Source organism: Hyperolius riggenbachi, chromosome 4, assembly GCF_040937935.1.
Source record: "Hyperolius riggenbachi isolate aHypRig1 chromosome 4, aHypRig1.pri, whole genome shotgun sequence".
NCBI lineage: Eukaryota > Metazoa > Chordata > Amphibia > Anura > Hyperoliidae > Hyperolius > Hyperolius riggenbachi.
The window spans coordinates 209,093,970-209,121,258 of record NC_090649.1 but is presented as its reverse complement, the minus strand read 5'-3'; the positions used below and the strand labels follow the sequence as shown (position 1 = coordinate 209,121,258).

The 27,289-nt window shown below is 42.5% G+C and overlaps 1 protein-coding gene across 6 annotated transcripts in view; it reads right to left on the bottom strand.

Moving 5' to 3' along the window:
* The window catches only part of CCDC150 (coiled-coil domain containing 150), a 108,927-nt gene that overhangs the window by 51,261 nt on the left and 30,377 nt on the right, over window positions 1–27,289 (bottom strand). For all 6 annotated transcript variants that reach the window (XM_068281307.1, XM_068281306.1, XM_068281309.1 and 3 more), the window contains 11 exons: window positions 16,795–16,887; window positions 16,524–16,631; window positions 16,283–16,407; window positions 14,641–14,818; window positions 12,071–12,139; window positions 11,445–11,537; window positions 9,380–9,463; window positions 6,195–6,302; window positions 6,034–6,096; window positions 4,700–4,828; window positions 3,145–3,314 (listed from right to left, as the gene is read on the bottom strand). In XM_068281307.1, the coding sequence (XP_068137408.1) occupies window positions 3,145–3,314; window positions 4,700–4,828; window positions 6,034–6,096; window positions 6,195–6,302; window positions 9,380–9,463; window positions 11,445–11,537; window positions 12,071–12,139; window positions 14,641–14,818; window positions 16,283–16,407; window positions 16,524–16,631; window positions 16,795–16,887 (1,220 nt within the window). The remainder of the gene's footprint in view (window positions 1–3,144; window positions 3,315–4,699; window positions 4,829–6,033; window positions 6,097–6,194; window positions 6,303–9,379; window positions 9,464–11,444; window positions 11,538–12,070; window positions 12,140–14,640; window positions 14,819–16,282; window positions 16,408–16,523; window positions 16,632–16,794; window positions 16,888–27,289) is intronic.

The following is a 27,289-nucleotide window of genomic DNA, read 5'->3' as shown; positions in this document are numbered from 1 at the left end:
CCACCAGGGCAGGAGGCAGCCCTTCTAGTAAACACCCAAGCACACTGATCCTGCCCCCCCTGCCCCCGATCGCCCACAGCACCCCTTAGACCCCCCCCCCATCGATCTGTTACATCTGTTCTCCCCTCTAATCAACCACTGATCACCCATCAATCACCCCCTGTCACCACCTGCCACTGCTACCCATCAGATCAGACCCTAATCTGCCCCTTGCGGGCACCCAATTACCCGCCCACATCCGCAGACCCCCCTGATCTCCTCCCCAGTGCATTGTTTGCATCTATTCCCCCCTCTAATCACACCCTGAGACACCCATCAATCACCTCCTGTCACCCCCTAGCACTCCTACCCATCAGATCAAGCCCTAATTTACCCCGTGTGGGCTCCTGATCACTCGGCCAAACCCTCAGATCCCCCTCAGATCCCCTTCCGATCACCTCCCCAGTGCATTGATTGTATCTATTTTCTCCTCTAATCACCTCCTGAGACACCCATCAATCACCTCCTGTCACTACCTGTCACCCCCTAGCACTCCTATCCATCAGATCAGGCCCTAATCTGCACCCTGCGGGCTTCTGATCACCCGGCCAAACCCTCACCCGCCCCACCGCAGTGACAGAATTTTTTTTTTTTGATCACTGCTGGTCTCTACGACTTAATTGTGGCTGAGACCAACCGTTATGCCACACAATACGCAACCGGCAATCCAAGAAGCTACCATGCCCAGCCTTTTTGGTGGAAACCACTCCAAGTTTCCAAACGTAACATTTTTTGGGGCCTTCTCCTTAACATGGGTCTAGTCAAAAAGAATGTATTGCGGTCTTATTGGTCTACGCACCCAATACATCATATGCCCATGTTCTCTGCTGCCATGTCCAGGTCACGATTTGAGAACATCCTGCTCTTCCTACACTTCAGTGCCAATACAACCTGTCATCTAAGAGGCCACCCTTCTTATGACATCAAAATTTGCAGATGCTTATACCCCTGAACAATCATTTTGAGGCATTTGGTCTCCAGACTACTCCTCACAGTTTTGGGCCCCTAAAATGCCAGGGCAGTATAGGAACCCCACAAGTGACCCCATTTTAGAAAGAAGACACCCCAAGGTATTCCATGAAGAGTTCATAGAAGATTTTATTTTTTGTCACAAGTTAGTGAAAAATTACACTTTGTGACAAAAAACAATAAAAATCAATTTCCGCTAACTTGTGACAAAAAATAAAATCTTCTATGAACTCACCATACTCCTAACGGAATACCTTCGGGAGTTGTCTTTCTAAAATGGGGTCACTTGTGGGGTTCCATAAAACTCCCTGGCATTTAAGGGCCCTAAACCGTGAGGAGTAGTCTGGAAACCAAATGCCTCAAAATGACCTGTAAAATCCTAAACGTACTCATAGGACTTTGGGCCCCTTAGCGCACCTAGGCTGCAAAAAAGTGTCACATGTGGTATCGCCGTACTCAGAAGTAGTGTAATGTGTTTTAGGGTGTATTTTTACACATACCTATGCTGGGTGGGATAAATATCTCTGTAAATGACAATTTTTTGATTTTTTTTTTACACACAATTGTCCATTTACAGAGATATTTATCCCACCCAGCATGGGTATGTGTAAAAATACACCCTAAAACACATTATACTACTTCTCCTGAGTACGGCGATACCACGTGTGACACTTTTTTTTGCAGCCTAGGTGCGCTAAGGGGCAGTAAACACACCCCACAAATGACCCCATTTTGGAAAGTAAACACCCCAAAGTATTCATAGAGGGGCATGGAGAGTCCATGGCAGATTTCATTATTTTTGTCACAAGTTAGCAGAAATGGAAACTTTTTTTTATTTTTATTTTTTTGTCACAAAGTGTCATTTTCCGCTAACTCGTGACAAAAAATAAAATTTTCTATGAACTCACCATGCCTCTTAGTGAATACTTTGGGATGTCTTCTTTCCAAAATGGGGTCATTTGAGGGGTATTTATACTATCCTGGAATTCTAGCACCTCATGAAACATGACAGGTGCTCAGAAAAGTCAGAGATGCTTCAAACTGGGGAAATTCACTTTTTGCACCATAGTTTGTAAACGCTATAACTTTTACCCAAACCAATAAATATACACTTATTGGATTTTTTTTATCAAAGACATGTAGCACAATAAATTTAGACAAAAATGTATATATAAATTTAACTTTTTGACAAAATTCATGTCTTTTTTGATGAATATAATAAAAACTAAAAATCACAGCAGCAATCAAACGGCACCAAAAGAAAGCTGTATTAGTGACAAGAAAAGGATGTAAAATTCATTTAGGTGGTAGGTTGTATGACCGAGCAATAAACCGTTAGCTGCAGTGGTCTGAATGGAAAGAAAAAAAGTGTCTGGTCCTTAAAGAGAACCCGAGGTGAGTTCTAACAATGCTAACAGCACACACAGGCTGGGTCTGCATATACTGCCCAGCCTCTGTTGCTATCCCCCCTAAGTTCCCCCTTCACTCTGCTATGCCCCATAAACAATCAGCCAAGCTGTCGACACACAGCGTGTCACAGCCGGCTGTTTACCCCTGTAAGTGTCAGTCTCGCTGCTCCCCCGCCTCCTCCATAGCTCTGGTCCCTGCCTGCGTCCCTTCCCTCCCCGCTGATTGGATGGAAGGGACGCAGGCAGGGACCGGAGCTATGGAGGATGCGGGGGAGCCCTCGAGACTGACACTTACAGAAGTAAACAGCCACAGCCGGCACAGCTCGGCTGATGATTTATGGGGCATAGCAGAGCGAAGGGGGAACTTAGGGGGGATTGGGATAGCAACAGAGGCTGGGCAGTATATGCAGACTCAGCCTCTGTGTGCTGTTAGCATTGTTAGAACTCACCTCGGGTTCTCTTTAAGTGAAGTCCTTAAGTGGTTAATGGCATTCCTGTATGGTCCGCTAAATGAGCTTTTAGTAAAACTGGGCATCGAGAGAGGACATACTGGTGCCTACAACCTTGACAGGGCTCATAAGTGACAACCACATCAATGCATGAGTGCTTATATACGGTATCCTCAGAAAGTCAATATTTCAATGTCATGCAGTTGTTTCACTGAATTGATGAACATGTAATCACTCACTAAACATGTTTCAAAGACCTCAGAGAAATAATACTGAACCTGTCTTTGTGCAGATTTAAAATGTCTGTATCTTTGCGCCCCAATTCGGTCTGCAGTTTTTCCAAGTCCTTCTGAAGCTTTGTGTGAGAGCACAGGACATTGTCCAGAGTTTCCGACATCCTGCTTCTCTCCTCACAGACATCAGACAGCTGCTGCTGGAGGGCTTTTCTCTGAAATGTTAGGGGCGGCATTATTAAAATAATATGCAAAATAATAGCTTTGGCAACTATGACAAGTCATATAAAATATTAGCTAGGCAAATCTTCTTGTTTTATTAGGGAAACCTAAGCTGAGAGAAGTGTGGAGGCAGCCACTGCATATCCCCTACATTCAGCAGTATACAGTTGGATCAGAGGTTGCAAACCACAACAGTTGATCACAATTACATCTATCGCATGATTCAGCTGCTGAACCTCTGTAACAGATTTGCACTGGAATGCTAAACAAAAGCCTGCACATGCAATTGTGCATGGTTGTGAAATTAATGATAAAGATATTCATGGTGATGTGAGATGTTCGGAATTCCAGTAACCTTCCAGAAGAGAAAAAGTTGTAGGAGATGCCACAAAAATGTGAGAGGCATACTTAACTTTTGCGAGGGAGTGTATAAATGCGCACACACAGGCCTTTCTCCCTGAAGTGCCCCACCTTCTGCCTCCTCTTCCTTCCAATGTGGCTAGAATGCTCACTAGGTGCAGGAGCCAGCAGTGAAGGGAAAATAATAGCTTCCAGAGATTTTTGCTCTGCCGAGCTGCTTTGACAATGTTTTAGCAGATGCAGAGAGGAAGAAGACTCTGCTGTCTGCCCCTTCTCTCTGCTGCTGAGCCACTGCACATTATGGAGGCAGAAGCAACTCCACCAGGGCTGGATTTAGGCCAAGGCCACCCAGGCCATGGCCTAGGGCACCTCAGGAGCAGGGGCACCAAAGCAGCAAGCTAAACTAATGCAGCATTTGCAAGCTTGCAAATGCTTCAATGCAGGGAGATCAGGCGACCGCCTGACCGAAGCTTTGGAGACTGAAAGAAAAAGGAAGCTTCTGCACTGGAGACGAGCGGATAAATGAGTGACACTGATGGCTGCTGCAGTGTGAAGGCGAGCTGGCTAGCTATACTGAAAGGGGAGGTGGAAAATGGAAGGATTAAGGGAGTCATCTGGCTACCTATACTGAAGGGAAAGGGGGGAGGAGTCATCTGGCTACCTATACTGGAGGGAAGGGGGGAGGAGTCAGCTGGCTACTTATACTGGAGGGAAAGGCGGAGGGGTCATCTGGCTACCTATACTAGAGAGAAAGGGGAGGGGTCATATGGTTACCTATACTGGGGTGGGGTCATCAGGCTAGCTATACTAGAGGGAAGGTGGAGGGGTCATCTTGTTTATACTGGAGGGAAGGGTCATCTTGCTACCCATACTGAAGGGGGGCGGCTGGTGACAGTGGCCTTGGGCGGTAAATAATACAAATCCGGCCCTGAACTCCAAAATGCATCCCAACCCTGACTTCACTCCTGTTGCATATTTCTCTATACAGAAGACTATTTTCTGGATTTACACTACTCACATGATGTTCTGCTTTCTCCTCAAGAACTTTGATCTGTTCAGTAAGCTTTTCAAATTCTTTGATTGCCTCATTCCTGGCATGTACAGCCAAAGTGAAGTCCTCCTCCTTACGAATTAATATGTTCTCAGTCTGTGTGTGGGAGAAATACGTCAAGGCCTTTTATGTTGAACTTGCATACATTGGAACACACTGACAAATAATTTCAAGTTCATAGTCAGTGTCCAAGTTATGTACACATCTGCTCCTGTCCTCACCCTTGAAAGGTTAAGGCTGGTTTCAGACTACCGGCTGGCGTTAGTGGTGCGGCCCAAAACAGGCCTTCGGGCATTACCGTGTTAATATAAAGTAATCCCCTTCTGGCTGACATCCAAACAGGAAGTGACGCTTGCTTGCACTCACTTCCTGTTTTGGAAATACAAAAGCATATTGTAAAAATATGCTTCCACGTTATAACGCCACTGCAAACATTTAAAAAAAACCTGCATTGCCATAGACTTATACGACTTCCGGTCTAGCGCAGATCGCAGCAGGGCAACATAGGTATGTGCGCGCATTAGATAGTGCACTTCTGGTGCAGCGTACCGCAACGTGGATAATATGAACTACCCCATAAGCTGCAGTGGGGTGTGGTAAATTTACCGCAATGCACCACCCCAGTGTGAAAGGGCCCTTAGTCTGCAAAAAACAATAAAACCCTAATAACGTTTAACAAGAAAAACATGGTGAGCCGTGAAGGGAATGTCCCAATGTAATATGACAGAGGAGATAGCAGGATATGCCTGTCCTGTCAACGGGCTTCTCCTGAGTATAAAAACTTCCTATGCTGCCCCAATCCACCTATGTGAGTTGCTGGGAAGTTATGGGAGTTGAAAGGCTTCCCGCTGGTGCTATGTAAACAAAATCACACATAATCACGGAAGATAAAGGCAGAGATTATTCCTCTGTCCTGTTCATTTAGAGGCTTTGAAAATAGTAAGTCAGAAAGGGTAACAGGGTTGCGTGGACCAGTTTTTACACAATAACTGCAAGATCTAATAAAAAACGGTTACGTGAACAGGCTATTGCATTTCAACCAGGACACAATGAATGCTATACAGGCACTTTTATGTGGCTGGAGTTACACTTTAACGTATACAAGACACCTTCTCATTCTAGATGATAGGTGTTGGTATGATAGTTCAAATATTGCTTGGACTCACTGATGTATATGTGCCCATTATTAGATTGAAGGATAAAGAAAATGGACAATGGGTGGACTGTACAAGGAAAACAGAAGTCCATATAAATCTGCCAAACGCTGCAGTTACAAAACCTTCTGTTGGAACACATAGTACCTGCTGCAATTTGGCTTCAGTTCTCTGTAGTCGTATTTTGAAAGAGTCAAGCTCTGAGGCACTCTATAAGAAGAGACAAATTCAAACAATTCACATGTGCTACATGCCCAAAAGTCATAGATGGCATCACATTATGCTGCCTGCGCTGTACCACTGCTCACCTGAGTGTATTTCACCTTCAAGGCACCATTGAGTTTACGTAGCTTGGAATTTTCTGTGTGAGCGTCGCAAAATGCCTGCAGTTCAGACTGTAACTTAAGCACTGTGCTCTGCATTAAATAGAAACCAGAACATAACAGTATCAGTACAATAATCCCATATAACAAGCAGTAACAGCCAATAGAATTACACAGTGAGCTTTTTAGGTTCAGAATATTCTTCTTGGTACAGTAGTATGAATGGAATAAGGTGGTGGTGGTGGTGGAATAGAAGCCAATTGTGCTTGGTGACATTCCTGACCCATCTGCCCACAACCTCTCCCTATCGGAGATAAGACCGGCCCTCTACAACTAAAAATAGACATAAATAGTGTTGTCTGCCAGTCAGATTACAAACCACCCAATAAAACTGAAATAACTTTACAGTTTAGCTGAAGTGATAATAAACTAATGAGATAAGCAATTAAATCCTAAGGTGTTTTCCTGGAGCTTCATATTCCATATTCTTATTTTGGTAATAAGAGCTAAAAATCTAGAATTTAAAGTCTGAATCAGAATGAACCTCTAAAGGTTCGATTACGATTCGGTTAAATCCGACATGTCCAATTGGGATTCGATTCTGGTCGATTTGCAATTGCAAAACAATGTCAAATTGAATTGCATCTAATCGAATCCCGATCGGACATGCCGGATTTAATTGAATCGTAAATAGAATCGTAATCGAATCGTATCATGTAGATTGGGCTTTAAGCCTCAACTACACGGTACAATTTTTCATCAGATAGACGGATCTATTAGATAGATCTAATAAGAAATTGCATTGTGTGTAGACATCCAAATTGTTTCAGATAAATTTTGCGATACATTTTGCTTTGATAAGTACTCAAAATCAATTGCAAAATCTAATGCAATCCGATTGGACCAGTTGGAAATTGTCAAATAGATCCGATCTGACGGAAAATTGAACCGTGTAGATGAGGCTTTAAAGCTAGGTACATACACTAGATTTTCATCTCCTCATTGTCGATCAAAAAGATCTTTTGTGAAAAAAATCATTCGGTAATTAAGTGTGGCAACAAGTGTCCCCCAACCCTACTGATGTTGTTAATGATATTGTAAATCATGTTGGATGAGTAATTAATGACAACTATTGTAGACTCCACAGCAGGGTTACCTCTCAATCCTGCGTTCATCTACCCTCCACAGAATAGAACAGACTACTAAATGAATATCATTTCCACAGAGCTATCAAGGCAAGAATTAGTGAAAGTGTGTACATCACTTTACTAACATGCTTGTTTATTCAGCTCACACACAGAGAAATCATGACCCAATGACCTTTTTATCTCTCTCTCCATATATTAGAAGTGTGTGTATGGTCACAGTCAGTTCTATGACCTCTAGGTATTGGAAGGAATTGCTTCTATGGAAATATAGTTTATACTATACATATATCGTTTATGTAGTTCTTACAGTGTGAAAAATAAAAAGAAATAAAAAGCGGACACAAGTAAAATCTAAGTAGGACTGCTACTATAAATACAAATTTGTATTTTACCTTGCTACATGCAAAAGCCCTGTTTACTGAATAGATATCAGTGTGTTTAGGAGCTTTTAATTCCCTCCTGGGGAGTAGTTCTTCAAAACTTAAAGGGAGTCTAAAGTGAAAATAAAAATATAAAACAAATACTCAACTAAGCAAAGGGAAGGTTTTGGGTCCTAGAGCCTTCCCAGTCTCCTCACAATCCCTACTTTCCCCCTCACTCACATGTGCGCAGTACAGACCCGCCCGTCTTTGGGAGCCGGAGTGTTCCCGAAGACTTCTGAAGCCTCCTGTGGTGGGAGATTTGAACCGGGAGCCAGCGCTGGAATGTGGGGACCATAAAAAGAATGGAAGGGCACTAGAGAACCCAGAGCCTTCCCTCTCCTTAGGTGAGTATCTGCTTTTTACTTTTATTTCAGATTCTCTTTAACAGTTTACATAGGCACTGAGTGATGCCAATACTAGCAATACTGGGTATGTGCTGCTACTGATATTGTACTATTAGGTTTGCGATAGTACTATCATTGTTTTTTTCTCTGCATTACAGGCCCCTCCCCATCCCCAACATAAATACCTTCCTAACATCCTAACACTTTAATCTACTCCAACTTTAACCCCTAAAGGTACATACACACGTCAGATTTTCGCAAACGACCCGTCGTTTGGACGTTTGAACGACTGGTCATTTGTCGTCAAATCGGGCGTGTGTACAGTCTGTCATTCAGCTGATAAGACTGGACTTGTCACAAAAAATTGGAAAAATCACGTTGTGGGTACAACCAAATAGAAGGAAAAAAATATTTTGTAGTGCAAATGGCTGGAATTGGGAAGGATTCCCTATGGGTACACCTGCAGAAATAAAAACCTAACCGAGGTTGTACTAATTTTCCCCGTCACTGAAAAGTACAATAGCTGGAGCTCTACTTTATTCCTATGCCTAAATAGAAATCCAGATCTTAGGTAGCCTGGTTTTGGCCATGACCTAATCCAGTGTTTCTCAAAATCGGTTCTAAAGTACCCTCAACAGTACATGTTTTGCAGAAAGCCCACAAATATTCGCAGGTGAGGTAATTACAATAGCTGGAGCTCCACTTCATTCCTCTGCCTAAATATAAATCCAGACCTTAGGTAGCCTGGTTTTGGCCATAACCTAATCCAGGGTCTCTCAAATCGGTCCTAGAGTACCCTCAACAGTACATGTTTTGCAGAAAGCCCACAAATATTCACAGGTGAGGTAATTACAATAGCTGGAGCTCTACTTTATTCCTCTGCCTAAATATAAATCCAGACCTTAGGTAGCCTGGTTTTGGCCATAACCTAATCCAGGGTTTCTCAAATCGGTCCTAAAGTACCCCCAACAGTACATGTTTTGCAGAAAGCCCACAAACATTCACAGGTGAGGTAATTAGTGTCTCAGCAGAACTCATTCACTACCTCTGTGGTTTTCTGCAAAACATGTACTGTTGGGGGTACTTGAGGACCAAGTTAAGAAACACTGCCCTTATCGACTGAAACTTGTCCCTTTTTTTACAGTGAAAGCTAGACTGATTATTGTCCAGAATGAACATACACACATTATGCACTTGACCAGTACAAAGTAGTAACGTAAACCTTGGATACCAGAAGGACCCCACGGTAAACTCACCTCCAACTTCCCCTTTTCATATGCCAGTTTACTCTTACTATTTGTCAGTTCGGTAAGCAATAATTCCACCTGTCTTTTTGCACTCTGAAAAGGTGACAAATATGTGAAACAGTTAGAGTGGAAATGAAGTGAAAGATTACAAAGTATATTTACAGTATATGTGAATTTTTTTTCACAATCTCACAGATTCAGTATATACAACAAAAATATCCAATATGGCTGTAGACTCGGAATCATAATAGATTTTTTAACAGCATAGGATTGATGTTGTTTTTCTGATGATAAATACCACCAGAACGGAATCTTATCTTATACTCTGTGTTTTGTCCCTTGCATTACCACTGCCTCTTGTTATACTAAAAATGTGCAGCAAGTTTTCATGTAGTACTGTACGGCTAAACTTGTCTGTGGCAAAAATAAAACCATGTACTATTCTCTGTACTGACGAAATAAACCTGATTCTGATCTTATAAGCCACTTCCTTGACAGTCAGACATCTAAAGGCTTCTGGTAAAGCCTTAAATATTTTCAACCACATGTTCAGTAGGACAGGGTTTCCACTGTCATTGAACCATCTTGTCATGTAGCTAGGTTCACTGTCAGTTTGTATGCCTAACTTGATAGTTTAAGTACAATGTATTTGACATTCTCAGGGTAGTTTTGTATGTTATTTAACATGAAGAACTCAGAACTCAAAAGGCCCAGCAGGCAGAGTGCTTAGAAAACTTTAAACTTAATGTAAACACAGTTCACCATCCGTGACTGAAAACATCTATTAACTGAAACTGATGTGACATTACCAGACCGTTTCAAATCAGATCGGATCCTTCCTCAAGCACAGAAAATAGTTACAGTACATATATAAGTGACCTAGCTGCTAGAAAACACAAATGAACCATTTCAAAATATTGTTGTACCCCCCAGGCAAAAACATTATTTGGAAGAAAAAGAGAATTGTCTATAAAGGTCTGTGTGGAGGGTTTTAATTAAGGTGTTAGTTTACTAAAGTGGTTGCATGAAAGCATCAACTATTTAAAGTGGATCCGAGATAAACTTTTACTTATTGCATAATTGTGTCCCTTTCCTATAGTTTATAGGGCACTCCTCAAGCCAAATACTTTTTTGTTTTCGTTTTAATACTTTAATTCCCTATAAACTAAACAAGCCTCGCCCACAGCCCTCAGAGTGCCAAGGCATTTTCAGACAATAGCAAGGACTTACAGGAGCTCAGTCTGGGCAGGAGGAGGGGGAGGTGTTACTAGCCATTGATTTCAAAGGCAGAGGGGAGGAGGGAGGAGGAGAGGGGGCTGACTTTAAAACACAAGAAAACTGATAGCATCTCCAGCCCTTAGCTTGTGACAATATGACAAAAAGAACATGGCTGCCCTCATTGTATCACAGGAATAAATAATCATACAGTTAGTTTTTCATCTCGGATCCGCTTTAAGAACTTTGGTATGTTATCTAATGGGGTGGCCACAGTACAGCAGGACAGGAACAAGGAATAAAACTGTTAGCCTAAAACCAGACCTGGGGGATATCACGGTATTTGGAGGGGAGTTCAGAGCAACTTGTTGATCAAAATGGCCACAAAACTGGTATTTCCAAGTCTGCCATTACTGTTGTCTTAAAAATTGTTTTGCTGCTCTTTTTTTTCTCCTTTCTTTTTAAGCCCTGCGAAATACTGTACTTTTCTGTGTGAATTTATATTTAACCTTTAGTTTAAGAACCTGACGATGCCTGGAATTACAAAAATAAATTTGGAAGGACACTCATATTTAAGGTACTGGAGTCCTCTCAAGCCAGGATATTTCATCGTGATGTATTTCTTCCAGCGATTGAGTTAGTGACTAAATCAGGTTTATGTAATTTACCATGAATAAGGTTGCGTAGTCATTTCTTAAGATAGACCCAAAATCTAGTTATAAACCACCATGAACAAAACATCAGGTGCCAATATAACTACTGAAGTGCTCTTCCAGAAACCACTTGTATTTGTTACCATTTTTTAGGCAAACATCATAACCTACAGTAATTAGCTATACAGTTCAGTGAAATCCATTACCTGTTCTTGTTCCAGCACTGCCATGTGATCTACAAGTCGCTTATTCTCTTCTTCTTGTGCCAACAGAGAAGCTTGTACAGACCCAAACTTCAACTGCATAACAAAGCATAATGTCAGCTACAGCATGTCTACACAGATACTGGTATAATTATGGAAAAGGAATCTACTGATCAATTGACACTATTAACAATGGTCACTTATGTTCCACTGTCACAAACTTTGCCATGTCCAAGTACCACCTGTAATCCTGCCATTCATGGTAGTTCACACTATTACTTCTACCTCTTGTCTACAGCCAAGCTTTGAATTTTGGTGTACCTTCTAGCATACCACACCTAAAAAAAGCACTGAAAAGAAGCATGCCTGCTATGGTTATTTTAAAACACATTGTCAAGAACAATATATGGTATTCTATAGCAGCCAATCACGATACAGCAAATAGAACAAATTACCATTTACATTCTTTACCTTTGATTCCTGATCTACAGTAGCTCAGATAACATTTATTGCTTTAATATACTTTATTGAGCTTCTGTGCAAATTTCTCAATAAAATACAAACATGGAAATGTACAAGTTGTAGGAAAAATAACACATTATGTAAATTACTTTGTAGGCTGAGCTTACCTTACTCTCAGTCAGCTGAATTTCCAAGTTTTGTTTCTCATCTTGAAAGTTAATCTGAGTCTTAGCCAGCTGCAGCAAAATGTACAGAGGTTATGAGCTGTGTGTTGAAAGAATAACAATAGTTTTCCCTAGTTTAATCATTTTAAAGGGTTATCCACCTAAAATTAATGTTTCACTACTAGCCTGCACATACATAAGAGTCAATTCATCTACATAAGTACAACCAACACATTGAAAGCTCACACAGAAGAGTATGCCCTTGGTGGTTGATAAAGAGGCCCTGAGGTGTTCTTAAAATCAAAATCGAGACTTACCTGGGGCTTCCTCCAGTCCCCCGTAGCCCGCGAGGTCCCCCGGCATCTTCCTGGCCTCTTCCGTGGTCCCGCTGTCCGGTCCAGTAATCTGGCAACTTCCAAGCAAGTCGCCCGTGCGCACTCCTAAAGCATGCTGGCCGCATCATCACGCCGAATGCCGCCAGCCTCCTGCACATGCGGGGTTCTCTAAACACTGTAACAGGTATGCGCAGAAGGCTGACGGCACCCGGCGTGATGAAGGAGGGGCACGCTTCAGGAGCGCACATGGGCGACGTGCTTGGAAGTCGCCGGATTACTGGACAGGACAGCGAGACCACGGAAGCGACCAGGAAGATGCCGGGGGACCTTGCAGGCTACGAGGGACTGGAGGAAGCCCCAGGTAAGTCTCGATTTTGATTTTAAGAACACCTCAGGGCCTCTTCATCAACCACCAAGGGCATACTCTTCTGTGTTCTTGATTTTAAGAACAGCTCAGGGTCCCTTTAAAGACACACTACAGAAACCCTGACTCCTACACCTGCAGACTTTTGTCACAGTCTTACTTTAGAAATCTTCAGAAAACCACAGTATTTAAGACTTACATCAAAGGTCAAGTATACCTTGAACCCCAGAAAGTACCAACACTTTTTTCAAACAATATTGTCTAGAAGCTGCCTCCTCTACAACCCAAACGATTTTGTTCTATCCATCAGGGGGTGGAGAAGAGACAATATGGCAGCCTTAATGTAAGCTTTAATTCCTGTGGTTTTACATTTCTAAATAAAATAGAATTGTAAAAACAGTCTGCACTTAAAGCATTTTTAGTATTTTTTCAGCACCTTGCCCACCGGTTACGAAGCAGGTTGTTTCTGCACCAGGTGCCGAATCTGGGCGCCGCTATAGCACTAGTGCTATGCTACACCCCATGCTCACCGGCGGCATATATACACATCCGCCACTGGTAGTCTGCTGGACTCTGCTGATTGGAGCACCTGATGCAGAAGTAAAAATGCTGGTCAAGAAGATCTTCTCACTTGGGTCTGCAAGTATCTGGTAATCTGCAGAGTGGCTTGGTGGAGGGCACTGGATTAAGGTGATGGAATATTTACAGTTTAGCACAGATTGTTTTGGTGTTTGAACTATTTGGGAGAAAGACAATCCAAAAATATCAGTGCTATATAATAAATCGTTGTTTTTTTTTTAAATGTATATAGCCCCAACATCTATATAGTCCCAAAATTTATATAGCCCCAACATCTTCCGTAGCGCTGTACATAGTACAAAACAAATAATGGGGAAGAAATATACATAAGCAATTCAAGACACTGTATAGTCATGACATTCAATAGTAGAAATACAAATACATACATAGTTAATGTGTAGTTTGAGATATCTCTAAAGTTAGTACATGTGCATATGTTAAAATACAGCAGTATGAGAAACACTAGGAGGAGGTCCCTGCCCTTGTGAGCTTACAATCTAGAGGGTAGTGGGGAGGAAACAATAGGGGAGGAAACAAAAGAGAAGGAAACCCAGGGGTTAATGAGTAAAACTTTTGTGCTACCTATAGCAAATTATAGGCTTGTCTGAACAGGTGTGTTTTCTGAGTACGTTTGAAGGTTTCCAGGCTTGGAGCATGACGAAACGGATAAGGGAGACAGTTCCAAAAAAGGGGGACAGCCCATGAGAAGTCCTGGATGCAAGAGTGAGAGGAAGGGTCAAGGCTATAGGACAAAAGGGTCTTCTGTGAGGAACGGATGATCCGGGCAGGGAGGTATCTGCAGATTAAAGAGGAAATGTATGGAGGTGACAGCTTGTGTAGAGCTTTGCATGCAAGAAGTTTAAACTGGATCCTTTGGGCAATTGGTAACCAATGTAGAGATTGACAGAGAGGGGTCTGCTTTTTGGTAGACCACAGAGTAGAGTGCTATTGTTGTAGTCAAGACGGGAGAGGATTAGAGCATGTACAAGCATTTTGGTTGGCGCTTGTGAGAGGAAGGGACCGACACTGGAAATGTTTTTGTGATGGAAGTAGCAGGAGGTAGTTAATGTGTTGATATGTGGCATAAATGAGAGCTCAGAGTCCAGAATTACCCCCAGACAGCGAGCTTTAGGAATTGAGGTTATTGGGGTGTTATCTACACTGATTGTGACTATGGGAGGTGGGACAGAGAGCGAAGGTGGAAATATCACAATCTTCGTTTTGCTCATGTTGAGTTTGAGAAAACAGAATTACATGAATGTAGATAAAACCTTGTTTTGTCAGTGAAATATTACCTCTTCTTGAAGCAAGGTCTTCTCGCTGTCCAGTGCTGCTCGGTCCCTCAGTGCAGATTCCAGGTCTGCTCTCAGACGGGCAATGGTAGAATCTTGCATGTCTTTGTGCACAGCATTCTTCTGCGCTGCAAGTGCAATCTTCCTTTGACATTCTGAGTGTTCAGCACGAAGAGACTCCCTAAACCAAACAGAACACAAATGTGACTTAATTTCAGCAAATTATTTTGCTAAATAGAATTAAAAATATTGCCTTAACTATCATCTTCAGAGCAGACATTCCCTAATTTTCAGACTGGCCACATAAATTGTGCCAGGTGAGCTATGGTTTGTATGTTACAGTGCAAAAGTTTCAACAGTTAAAGCTCCCATACACTGGTCGATTGCCACCAGATGGACCAACAGATATAGATAGATCCCTCTCTGATCGAATCTGATTAGAGAGAGATCTATTGGCTGCCCATACACTGCACACAGATTTTGAATCGCCTCGATGCCCCCAAGCCTGCCTCTTTTGGTGTGTGTGTGCCCCCCCAGCCAGCAGCAATGATGTTACCAGTCCACCGGCGCGAGTCCCCGGGTCCATGCTGTCCCTTTCCCCAGCTGGACTTCTTCTCCTCTTCACTTCCATTCACCTTCTGTGACAAGCGGAAATTCAAGCAGTAGAGGGCACTTTACTGTTTGAGCTTCCCCTTTTCGCAGGACGGGACAGGAAGTGAAGAGAAGATGGAGAAGAAACCGGAAGAAGTGATAGACTGCAGGGTCCCGGGGACTTGCGCCGGCTTGACAGGTGATAGTATTGCTGTGTCGGTCGTCCCCGAATCGAACGCTGCTAACGACGCGCTCTCGACCCGCTGATCGAGCAAAATTTTCCGCTTGAACAAATCAACTGAATTGATCGATTTCAGATGGTAATCGGTCAGGCAGCGCTGGCGTTAACAATTTCACAGAAGATTATTATTATTGTTATTTATTTATATAGCGCCAACATATTCCCCAGCGCTTTACAAAGCACAGTAAGACAACAAGGGGAATATAGGTACAACCAAAAAATGTACAGCAGAGTCTCAAGCAGCACAAATATTGCAACAAAAACAGTAAACAATAGGAGGATGACCCTGCCCTTGCGAGCTTACAATCTTAAGGGTAGTGGGAGACACTAGGTAAGGAGACGTGGGGGGTGGGGGGGGAGCCTTTGCCTCTGATTACATTGTGAACAGATAAGTAAACAGGGGCTAAAAATGTTATAAGTTTGTATGAAAAGGTGTGTTTTAAGAGTGCGTTTGAAATGTCCAGGTTTTGAGCATGACGTACAGGCTGTGGAAGAGAGTTCCAGATGAAGGGTGATGCTCATGTAAAGTCCTGGATGCGAGCATGAGTGGAGTTGGAGTTGATCAGCTTAGATTCGATCACAGTGATCGAATCTGCTGTATATCAATGGGAAATCGCCGTAGTGTATGGGTACCTTATTTTAGCTTTGCCAATCTGCCCTCTTGACATCATGGGCACTCACTCATCATTTGTGTTACAGAACAAGAAGCAGCATAAAGAATCAAACCTACAACATTATTAGGCTGCTATGTTTAAAAAGGCTGAATAATCTAACAAGGACTGGAAGATAAAAAAAAAAGGTTAGGTGACTCACAGATCCCTTTCCAGCTGTGTTCTATGACTCTGCAAGGTTTGTAACTCCTCATTCAAGCTTGTCTGAACTGTACTCAAGACAAACTCTTGTTTCTGCAGCTTTTGCGCCATTGAGTCTTCAACAATCTATTAGGAATTTTAAAGACTTCACAAGTTAAAAAAAAGGCAAGTTGGATCATGGAAAAAAACAAACAAACCCAAAACTTAAGATAGGATGGTGATAACTAAGCTATGTGTGATACCTTGAGAGTTTTTTGGTGATGAGTCTTGAGCTGTATGTTCTCACTGGTGAGTGTCTGGATCGTCGCTGTAAGCTCTGTACATTGACTCTCCAGCTGTTGGTTTAGACACTGCAATACAACAATACAAGCTGAACAGATATTTATATACTGTATAACACATAAAAATGAAAAGTTTTTAGAGCACTTTTCAATTTATTGCTACTGGTATACTTGACTTAGGATACCCTCTGCTAGAAAGTATGGTACATGTTTCCTTTTTTTTTTTTTTTACCTGAACTTTTTCTGCTGCTTCTCGAAGAGTTACAGAGTCACGTCGTATTTGAGAAAGTTCAGCTTGCTCTGCATCCAGCTTCTGTCTGGTGATCTGAAAGTGGGAAAGGTGCAGAAACTTAAATTAATTAACTAGCCAAATATGCAAAACCACCTCTCAGGCAATCAAAAATGAAAAGACCATGCAACACTGACATAAACAGTGTAATAGTGTAATGTGTATTAAGCCTTGTACACATGATTGATACACAATGAAGATGAAATCCGCACACTTGCTGGTACAATCCAAGGGTTTTTATTTGAATCCAGCTCGCAAAGACAGAAAATTGGCTGACATGTTTCGGATAAGATCCTTACTCATAGCCTAAACACACTGACATCTTGGTGGGACATATATACTACCAAGACCGCCCCTAGGGGCGTATACTCCTACAGCCATAGGAGAGAAACCTTAACTCGATTTTATTATTAAAGGCGCAGGCATAAAGTCTGCAAAAATATGTCCACCATGACAAACATATAATTCAATACATGAAATAGCAAAATGACAAAAACACAATAACAATAATAAAAAAGTACAAAAGTACAAAATTACCAAAACAGTTAAAACGATATCAGTATATAAAATTAATATCCCACCTGGCATTTAAACCATTGGGTTCCCTAGTGCCCATCTGTAGAATCCAAAAGGCCTCTCTTATTCGTAATTTTTTGTATGTATCACCTCGTCTAAAAGAAACAGTTACCTTCTCAATCCCCTGAAAGGCAAAGCCCCTCATAATGTCATCATGTTTCTCCCTATAATGTCTCGCCACATTGCTAATATTATCTGTCTTCCAAGAGGCCCCATTAAAATGCTCAGAGATTCTTTGTCTTAAACAACGTGTAGTGCAACCGACATATTGTAGGTTGCAGATTGTACATGTGACCACATAAACGACAGATTTCATATTACAATTGATAAATTGTCGTAAGGGAAAATTCCTCTGATTAGCAACGGATGAGACAGCGCGTGAAGAACAATGATGAATACAATAATTGCAGGAGAAGAAACCACACCTGTACGACCCAACGGTAGATAACCATGTGGGCCGCACTGGGGCAGTAGAGGACTGGAAGAGACTGGGAGAGAGGGTGGATCCCAAAGATGGAGCCTTTTTGTAGGCAAACCTGCAGCCTGGTTGGAGTACTTGTTGTAGCTTATCATCTGCATATAACACAGGAATGTATTTCTTTATGACCTCTGTAACTTTATTATATTGTTGACTGTATGTAGTTATAAAGTTAACGGAACTAGCATTAGATTCCTGCCTCGGTGCAATGTCAGGCTTATTCCTCAGAAGTTCATCTCTATCTCTAGAGACGGCAATTCTCTGGGCCCTATCAAGATCTAAATCAGAATAACCCCTTACTTTGAAGCGTGATCTAAGAGTAGAAAACTCCTGTAATGCAATGTAAACTCTTCTGTAGAGCAATTTCTTCTTGCTCTAATATATTCCCCTACAGGGACACCCCTGAGGGTATGTTTCGGATGGCAGCTTGTGGCCTGCAACAGAGAGTTCCCAGCACAGGGCTTTCTATAAGTCATAGTGTCAATCCTTCCAAAATCCCGTAATCCACAAAGAGTGATATCAAGGAAATCAATCTGTATGTCATGCGATGTATACGTGAAGGATAGATTAAAGTTATTACTATTAAGGTATGACAAAAACTGATCAAGGAAGGGAGGTTCGCACAATTGTCTCCAATATCAAAAATATTTCAAGATAATGATTTATTCAGGACGTATCCATACAATCAGTAAGCTTTCCACTAACATGTTTCGGACACCAGGTCCTTAATCATAGTTGTTGAACAGCTTAACAGGTGAGGTTTAAAAAAAGAGAAAAGGGGATGGAGCAGTGAAGGGCGGGACGGGGCCACTCCCACCAATAGGCGGGGAAAGAGGAGAAACCCGGAGGTCCAGTCCCACATGCCACCGCACATACCCCATAATGAAATGCATATTAAAAACCACACGTGATTTAAAAAGGAGCAGAACAACATGTATGAGGAGTATAATAACAGATGTGGCTCTCAAGCATGAAACAATGGAGTTCAATACAATTATACATATAGCATGTAACAATATGACAACATGTAATGAAAGGATCCCTGTTTATGCAAGAAAAAACGTTAGAATAAAAAATCATATTGCGCCAATTATCCCGTGACCAGAGCCAAATCCCACCTGGCGTTCAGCCCCTTCGGTGATCTAGTCCCAAGACGAAAAATCCAGTATGCCTCCCTCTTTCGTATCATAGCATCTAGGTCTCCTCCCCTCTTGGGCAAGGAAACCTTCTCGATACCCTGGAAGGAAAAACCCGACATGTCACCACCATGTGTGATACGATAATGTCTAGCGACATTGGAGATGTTCTGGGTAGACCAATTGGCACCCAGAAAATGCTCAGAAATTCTAGCTCTGAGTGTCCTAGTGGTGCAACCAACATATTGGAGAGAGCAAATCCGACATGTAACCAAATAGATAACATTTCTAGAGTTGCAATAACTGTCGTAAAGTCTCATCTGTCCCCTGCCAAATCAAGAGAAGGTCGTTAATGAAGCGACCATACCAAACAATAGAGTCAAGAAAGGGGTTCACCTCTCCAAAAATGCGGAGCTCCTCCCACCACCCCATATAGAGGTTCGCGAGCGAGGGCGAAAACTTCGCCCCCATAGAAGCTCCGCACTTTTGGAGATAGAACCCCCCATCAAAAGAAAAATAATTATGTGAAAGGAGAAACTCTGTCACCACCAGAATATACGCCTGTAATGAAGTCGAAAATGAACTATACCTGGAAAGGTGAAACTCAAGAGCCACAGTGGCCAAGTCATGAGGGATGGAGGAGTATAAAGCTCTTACATCAAGAGTTACCCACTTATACTGTGACTTCCATTGTATGTCATTAAGGGAGGCAAGAACGTGCTTGGTATCTTTGATGAGACCAGGAAGCCTCAAAACCAGTGGCTGTAGGTGGGAGTCCAGCCATTCCCCCAATCTCTCACCAAGGGAACCAATGCCGGACACAATAGGCCTGCCCTCTGGTGGAGAGACAGGCTTATGTATCTTGGGGAGATGATGAAAGATGGGAATGACTGGACTCCGGACCCTAAGAAAATCTGCCATGTTCTTTTTCAATAACCCCATAGATTCCCCCATGGACACGAGCTGATCAAATTCAAGCTTATAGTCAAAGGTGGGGTCCGTGGGGAGACGCATATAAGTGTTCGGGTCCTGAAGTTGGCGTAGGGCCTCTGCCTTGTAATCACCTGCATTAAGAACAACTACAGCCCCCCCCCCCCCTTATCCGCATTTCTAATGACAATATCAGATCTTGATTTTAAATTGTCCAATGCCTGTAGCTCCAAGGGGGTTAAGTTATGCCTGATCCTGCTGGTTTCTGCTAGGGATTTCAAATCTCTTTCTACCAGATCTTAGAAAATTTCCACTGGTGAAGATCTACAGTAGACGGGTAATATTCACGGTTAAGTGGGGTGGGCAAAACCACATCATCTATATTAATCTGACCCATACTTTTGGACGCTAGCTGTTGTGCTATAACAGAAGTGCACGTGTCTTGAAACAAGGGTATGGGTGGTAATAGATTGGGGGTGTGAGAAGATAATATATTGGGAGTGGACTGTGATAAAAAAAATGTTTTTTCAATAGAAGTGATCTAATGAATCTATTAACATCCATAAGTGTATCAAAGAGGTTAAATTTCCAGGCTGGAACGAAGTTCAAGCCTCTAGACAAAAGTGAAATCTCCTCCTGTGACAAAATAGCATCAGAAATATTGATCATGTTAGACAACTGGGTCACTACCTTCTTCCTGTGTTTCCTCCCCCCTCTCCGTGTCTTCCCCCTAGCCCTCCCACTGGTGTCTGCTGAGACCTGTACCATCTCCGTTTGGGTTTCTTGGGGTGTTTGGGACGGGTCACCTGGTCTAAAGGGAGAGAATTTAAATTTGGTTGTAATCGTGAGAATCCATCATTATTGGAACCTGAATATTCTGGGACATCTGACAAATCGGACTGAGCATCCGAATTTTCTGGAGAGCTAAAACTGACTCGTTTAGTGGAGGTCCTAGGGGAGCGTTTCAAAATTGGCTTGGGGTTACGGGGTCCAACTGGACGTCCCCTCCCCGAGGAGCTCCACCTACCCCACTCATATACAAGACCATCACGGTAATCACCCACATATCTTAGATATTTAGGCCTTTTTAGGTTCATAATGGTAGTTTCCAATTTGGCCACATTCTCCTTTAGCTGATTATTCAAATCGTCATACAATTCTGTATCAAAGAACTTGTCGGTCTCCGCCCGTGTACGTGAAATTTCCAGGTTGAGGTCGACAAGTCTCTGTTCCTCATATAGCACAATCAATTTCATTAACCTTAATGAACAATCAGACAGGATCTCGTTCCATTCTATCAGAAATCTGTCACAATAAACATTAGTAGGAATGTTTTTGATTCTGAGACCACGTGGTATGATCCCCTCCGCCACATATTGTTTAAGGGCGGTGAGATCCCACCAAAGTTTGGTTTCTTTAGTGAGCTGATGTTCTAGATGGTTAAACACAGATTTTAAAGATAGATCCATTTCATCCTCAAGAACTTTTGGTGTCCTAGAAAAAACTGTGGCAAATTTATTGGCCCTCCTCAAGTCACAGCCCAAGTCTGACTGTGACAAGAGTCTCTGGTTAAGAGGGTCACTTGTCTGTGGCTGGTTAGATATAGATGTTGAACAACTTGCAACAGCAGGAATCCCCAAAGTCTGTATGTGTGCATGTTCCACAGACCCAGAAGTGTGTCCATTTAAGGAGGCTCCAGAAGGAGCAGCAAAGTTCACAGCAACATTGCTGATATTATGATCTAAACCATCAGGCAATAGAGGGGGCAAGTGGGGAGGATGTGTGGAAATGGAATGAGTCCCGGGAAAATAAAGGGAAGGGGCTGTCCATATCGGTGGGGCAGGTAGAGGGCCATGTACGGGCACAAAACCAGTGGCAGCAGAAGAAGTAATAGGAGTTGTAGTACTCACGTATTGACGTGGATTGTGCAACAATCCACCTTTGTTGCCCAGTCCTTCTGCAAAGGAAGAAATGTAGGGGCTCGCAGCTCCAGCAGAGAATGATCCCATATTCGGCATCATAGTGTGTAGTTGGGCAGAGGCAGCCTGCAATTGCCGTAAAACATCCGGTGTAAGTAGCTGGGACATCAGCGTGCTTGGCGTCATCTGGGCCGGAAGAGCGGGTCGCACGCCAGGATCCAATCCAGTGCCAGCACTCTCCGCACTAGGTCCCATCGCAGGCTTCTCTACAGTAGGCGGGGCAGGATCAGACAGTCGCCCTGATTGGTTGTCAGGTACCCGCTTCGCCAATCCCAATACACTCTGCTGTATCCGCTGCACAGCCAACTCCACCGTGGGACCCCGGGCAGTATCCTCCGCCACAAGTACAGGCACTGCCGCCACGCTGTCCGCAGGACACGGAACAAGGTCCCCAGAAGACACCACTGGCAGGGGCTGAGCCTCCAGGGCTCCAACTGGCACAGGTGGGATAGTTAAAACATCATCACGAGCTTGTAGTATTTCTTGTGTGCAAGATTCCACAGTTGAAGGTAGCAATGTTACTTGGCTACGCCTGATTCTCTGTGCCATGATGATGAAGCTGTGTTGCGAAAAGTTGGTACATAAATCTTGGTCGGCCAAGACAACCCAAGATACACAGAGGGAGCAGTCTTGGCCTTGATGGTTGATGGTTCTCAGCTAAGGTGACTGCTAAGAATCTAACATGTGCAGGGTAGCAACCCCCAGCTGTCTGCGTGAGACCTGGACTGCTGGAACATCTTGTTTAAGCATTGGCCAAGTTCACTGTTTTCCCTCCTTACCCATCACGCTCCGTGCCACTCCATCATGGGCCGCAAATTGACCCTTCACCCCCCCTTTACGCAACAGCATGTGTCTCTAGCCTATAAGACAGTGATGCATTTGTACATGACTCAGCACGTAGAGCGCTCCTGGCAACAGGACCACAATCGAGGAGGCATGGACGGGACCACGCATGCGCAGTAGCCCGAGTCTGGTCTAGTCGGCAAGCTTTCAGAGAGGCACAGTCCCACAACGGAGCGGCCCGGGAGTAAACCAAGATACCTTCAAGACTACAAGAAGCAGGAAAAAGCCCCAGGTAAGTAAAACTCAATTTCTTTCTCCCACTTACAATGTTTTAACCCAAGATAGTGCTGTATTTTTTGCATAGATCGCTATCCATCTGGCCCTGGCTGTGTATTAACTTTTATGGATTCCATTGTAAATGTGTACTTCAGTAAGGGTGATTTCTCGGTCTTTCAAATCCGGAGGTAAGGTTGGAAGTTGAGCACCATCTAGAAAGCCCTGCAGAATCTCTTGATTGACTGTAGGGGTGTAAAGTTTGCTTAGTTGAGATGTAAAAATATCCAATATTTTGATGGCGTTGGCTAGTAATGTATTTTGGTGTCTATTTAATTTGAAAGGTTACTTATGTACAAAAAGTCTGGCCATCGCAATCTCCTAGCCAGCAAAGAATCAGGTTTATTTCCCTTACTGGTAGAAATAAAATCTGGTACAATTAAAGAGGCACTGTAGTGGCATATATGGTAGAATGTAGTAAATTATTCAGGACACCCACTTTTACAGGAATTGTCCTGGCTTCAGCATCAGAAACACTTTGTATATCTATGCATTGCTGTTTACTGGTATGTAACACTGGCCTAGGCTGTTTAGCTATGCAGAATTCTCTCCTCCCCCCTACCCCCAAAGTATTCGGGAAAACCTGGTATTATTTGTAACTGCTTCAGAACACATTGAAAACAAACAAAAAAAACCAAAACATTCTGCAGTGATGCACCTGCTAGCAATAAACATGTTGCCAACTGTGATCCATTTCAGAATGTAGATTAGAGTGAGGAGAGATTTTACAATGGGCAAACAATGGCTAAATAATTTTTAAATGAGTATTGTAAAAAATAAACAATTGTAATAATTACGCTATTTTTAGGACAGTTTCTCTTTAACCTGCTCCAATGCCTTGTTAGTAGCACATAAGTCGAGTGCCTCAGAGGCACGTGTCATTACTTACTTGGTTGAAGCATTAGGATTTGCAGAAAATGCCTCTGCGCTAACATCCATAAGCATTTTCTTTTTGACTATTTTGCCTTTGTTATTTAATGCTAGAGCTGATCTGAAGGCAATGCTTTCTAATAACTGCTTTGTGGGCTTCTCATATAAGATTAAAGTGATCTTTTAGATGGTCCTGCATCTCCTCCTTTCAGCAAGAAAAGCTCCACTCATCAGCCATAAAAGGAGAGAGTGGAGCTTAAAGAAAAAAAGTTATCATGATCAGACCACGGGAGCTTTAGGATTCTAGCCACTGTTATGTTATGGGGTAAGAGAAGAAAACACAGTACCTGGCACCAAATGCAGCAGGGCAGGCACACCAGCACTGGAACACAGGGCATGCACATCCGAAATAATCCGTAATCCAATAGAGTAGAAGGTAGAGACCGGGGCACCACTCCTTTAAAATTCCTTTATTCCGGTGGGGGAAAATAGCAGGTACATAGCAGTGGGGGTAACAAAGGCCAGACAGCTGTTTCGCTGGTTTAAACCAGCTTCTTCAGAGGCAGAGTGTACAACAGACATCTTAACCACTTGAGGACCTAGGGCTTTCTACCCCTTAAGGACCGGCCACTTTTTTTCCATTCAGACCACTGCAGCTTTCACGGTTTATTGCTCGCTCATACAACCTACCACCTAAATGAATTTTGGCTCCTTTTCTTGTCACTAATAAAGCTTTCTTTTGATGCTATTTGATTGCTCCTGCGATTTTTACTTTTTATTATATTCATCAAAAAAGACATGAATTTTGGCAAAAAAATGATTTTTTTAACTTTCTGTGCTGACATTTTTCAAATAAAGTAAAATTTCTGTATACATGCAGCGCGAAAAATGTGGACAAACATGTTTTTGATAAAAAAAAAACCCATTCAGTGTATATTTATTGGTTTGGGTAAAAGTTATAGCGTTTACAAACTATGGTGCCAAAAGTGAATTTTCCCATTTTCAAGCATCTCTGACTTTTCTGACCCCCTGTCATGTTTCATGAGGGGCTAGAATTCCAGGATAGTATAAATACCCCCCAAATGACCCCATTTTGGAAAGAAGACATCCCAAAGTATTCACTGAGAGGCATAGTGAGTTCATAGAAGATATTATTTTTTGTCACAAGTAAGCGGAAAATGACACTTTGTGAGAAAAAAAAAAAAAAAAAAAAGTTTCCATTTCTTTTAACTTGCGACAAAAAAAAATGAAATCTGCCACGGACTCACCATGCCCCTCTCTGAATACCTTGAAGGGTCTACTTTCCAAAATGGGATCATTTGTGGGGTGTGTTTACTGTCCTGACATTTTGGGGGGTGCTAAATTGTAAGCACCCCTGTAAAGCCTAAAGGTGCTCATTGGACTTTGGACCCCTTAGCGCAGTTAGGCTGCAAAAAAGTGCCACACATGTGGTATTGCCGTACTCAGGAGAAGTAGTATAATGTGTTTTGGGGTGTATTTTTACACATACCCATGCTGGGTGGGAGAAATATCTCTGTAAATGACAATTTGTTAATTTTTTTTACACACAATTGTCCATTTACAGAGATATTTCTCCCACTCAGCATGGGTATGTGTAAAAATACACCACAAAACACATTATACTACTTCTCCTGAGTACGGCGATACCACATGTGTGGCACTTTTTTGCACCCTAACTGCGCTAAAGGGCCCAAAGTCCAATGAGTACCTTTAGGATTTCACAGGTCATTTTGAGAAATTTCGTTTCAAGACTACTCCTCACGGTTTAGGGCCCCTAAAATGCCAGGGCAGTATAGGAACCCCACAAATGACCCCATTTTAGAAAGAAGACACCCCAAGGTATTCCGTTAGTAGTATGGCGAGTTCATAGAAGATTTTATTTTTTGTCACAAGTTAGCGGAAAATGACACTTTGTGAAAAAACACAATTAAAATCAATTTCCGCTAACTTTTGACAAAAAATAAAATCTTCTATGAACTCACCATACTCCTAACGGAATACCTTGGGGTGTCTTCTTTCTAAAATGGGGTCATTTGTGGGGTTCCTATACTGCCCTGGCATTTTAGGGGCCCTAAACCGTGAGGAGTAGTCTTGAAACGAAATTTCTCAAAATGACCTGTGAAATCCTAAAGGTACTCATTGGACTTTGGGCCCTTTAGCGCAGTTAGGGTGCAAAAAAGTGCCACACATGTGGTATCGCCATACTCGGGAGAAGTAGTACAATGTGTTTTGGGGTGTATTTTTACACATACCCATGCTGGGTGGGAGAAATACCTCTGTAAATGGACAATTGTGTGTAAAAAAATCAAAAGATTGTCATTTACAGAGGTATTTCTCCCACCCAGCATGGGTATGTGTAAAAATACACCCCAAAACACATTGTACTACTTCTCCCGAGTACGGCGATACCACATGTGTGGCACTTTTTTGCACCCTAACTGCACTAAGGGGCCCAAAGTCCAATGAGTACCTTTAGGATTTCACAGGTCATTTTTGTTTCAAGACTACTCCTCACGGTTTAGGGCCCCTAAAATGCCAGGGCAGTATAGGAACCCCACTAATGACCCCATTTTAGAAAGAAGACACCCCAAGGTATTCCGTTAGGAGTATGGTGAGTTCATAGAAGTTTTTATTTTTTTGTCACAAGTTAGCGGAAATTGATTTTAATAGTTTTTTTTCACAAAGTGTCATTTTCCGCTAACTTGTGACAAAAAATAAAATCTTCTATGAACTCACCATACTCCGTACGGAATACCTTTGGGTGTCTTCTTTCTAGAATGGGGTCATTTGTGGGGTTCCTATACTGCCCTGGCATTTTAGGGGCCCTAAACCGTGAGGAGTAGTCTTGAAACCAAATGTCGCAAAATGACCTGTGAAATCCTAAAGGTACTCATTGGACTTTGGGCCCCTTAGCGTACTTAGGGTGTAAAAAAGTGCCACACATGTGGTACCGCTGTACTCAGGAGAAGTAGTATAATGCGTTTTGGGGTGTATTTTTACACATACCCATGCTAAGTGGGAGAAATATCTCTGTAAATGACAATTGTTTGATTTTTCTACACACAATTGTCCATTTACATAGAAATTTCTCCCACCCAGCATGGGTATGTGTAAAAATACACCCCAAAACACATTATACTACTTTTCCTGAGTACGGCGGTACCACATGTGTGACACTTTTTTGCAGCCTAGGTGCGCTAAGGGGCCCAACGTCCTATTCACAGGTCATTTTGAAGCATTTGTTTTCTAGACTACTCCTCGCGGTTTAGGGCCCCTAAAATGCCAGGGCAGTATAGGAACCCCACAAGTGACCCCATTTTAGAAAGAAGACA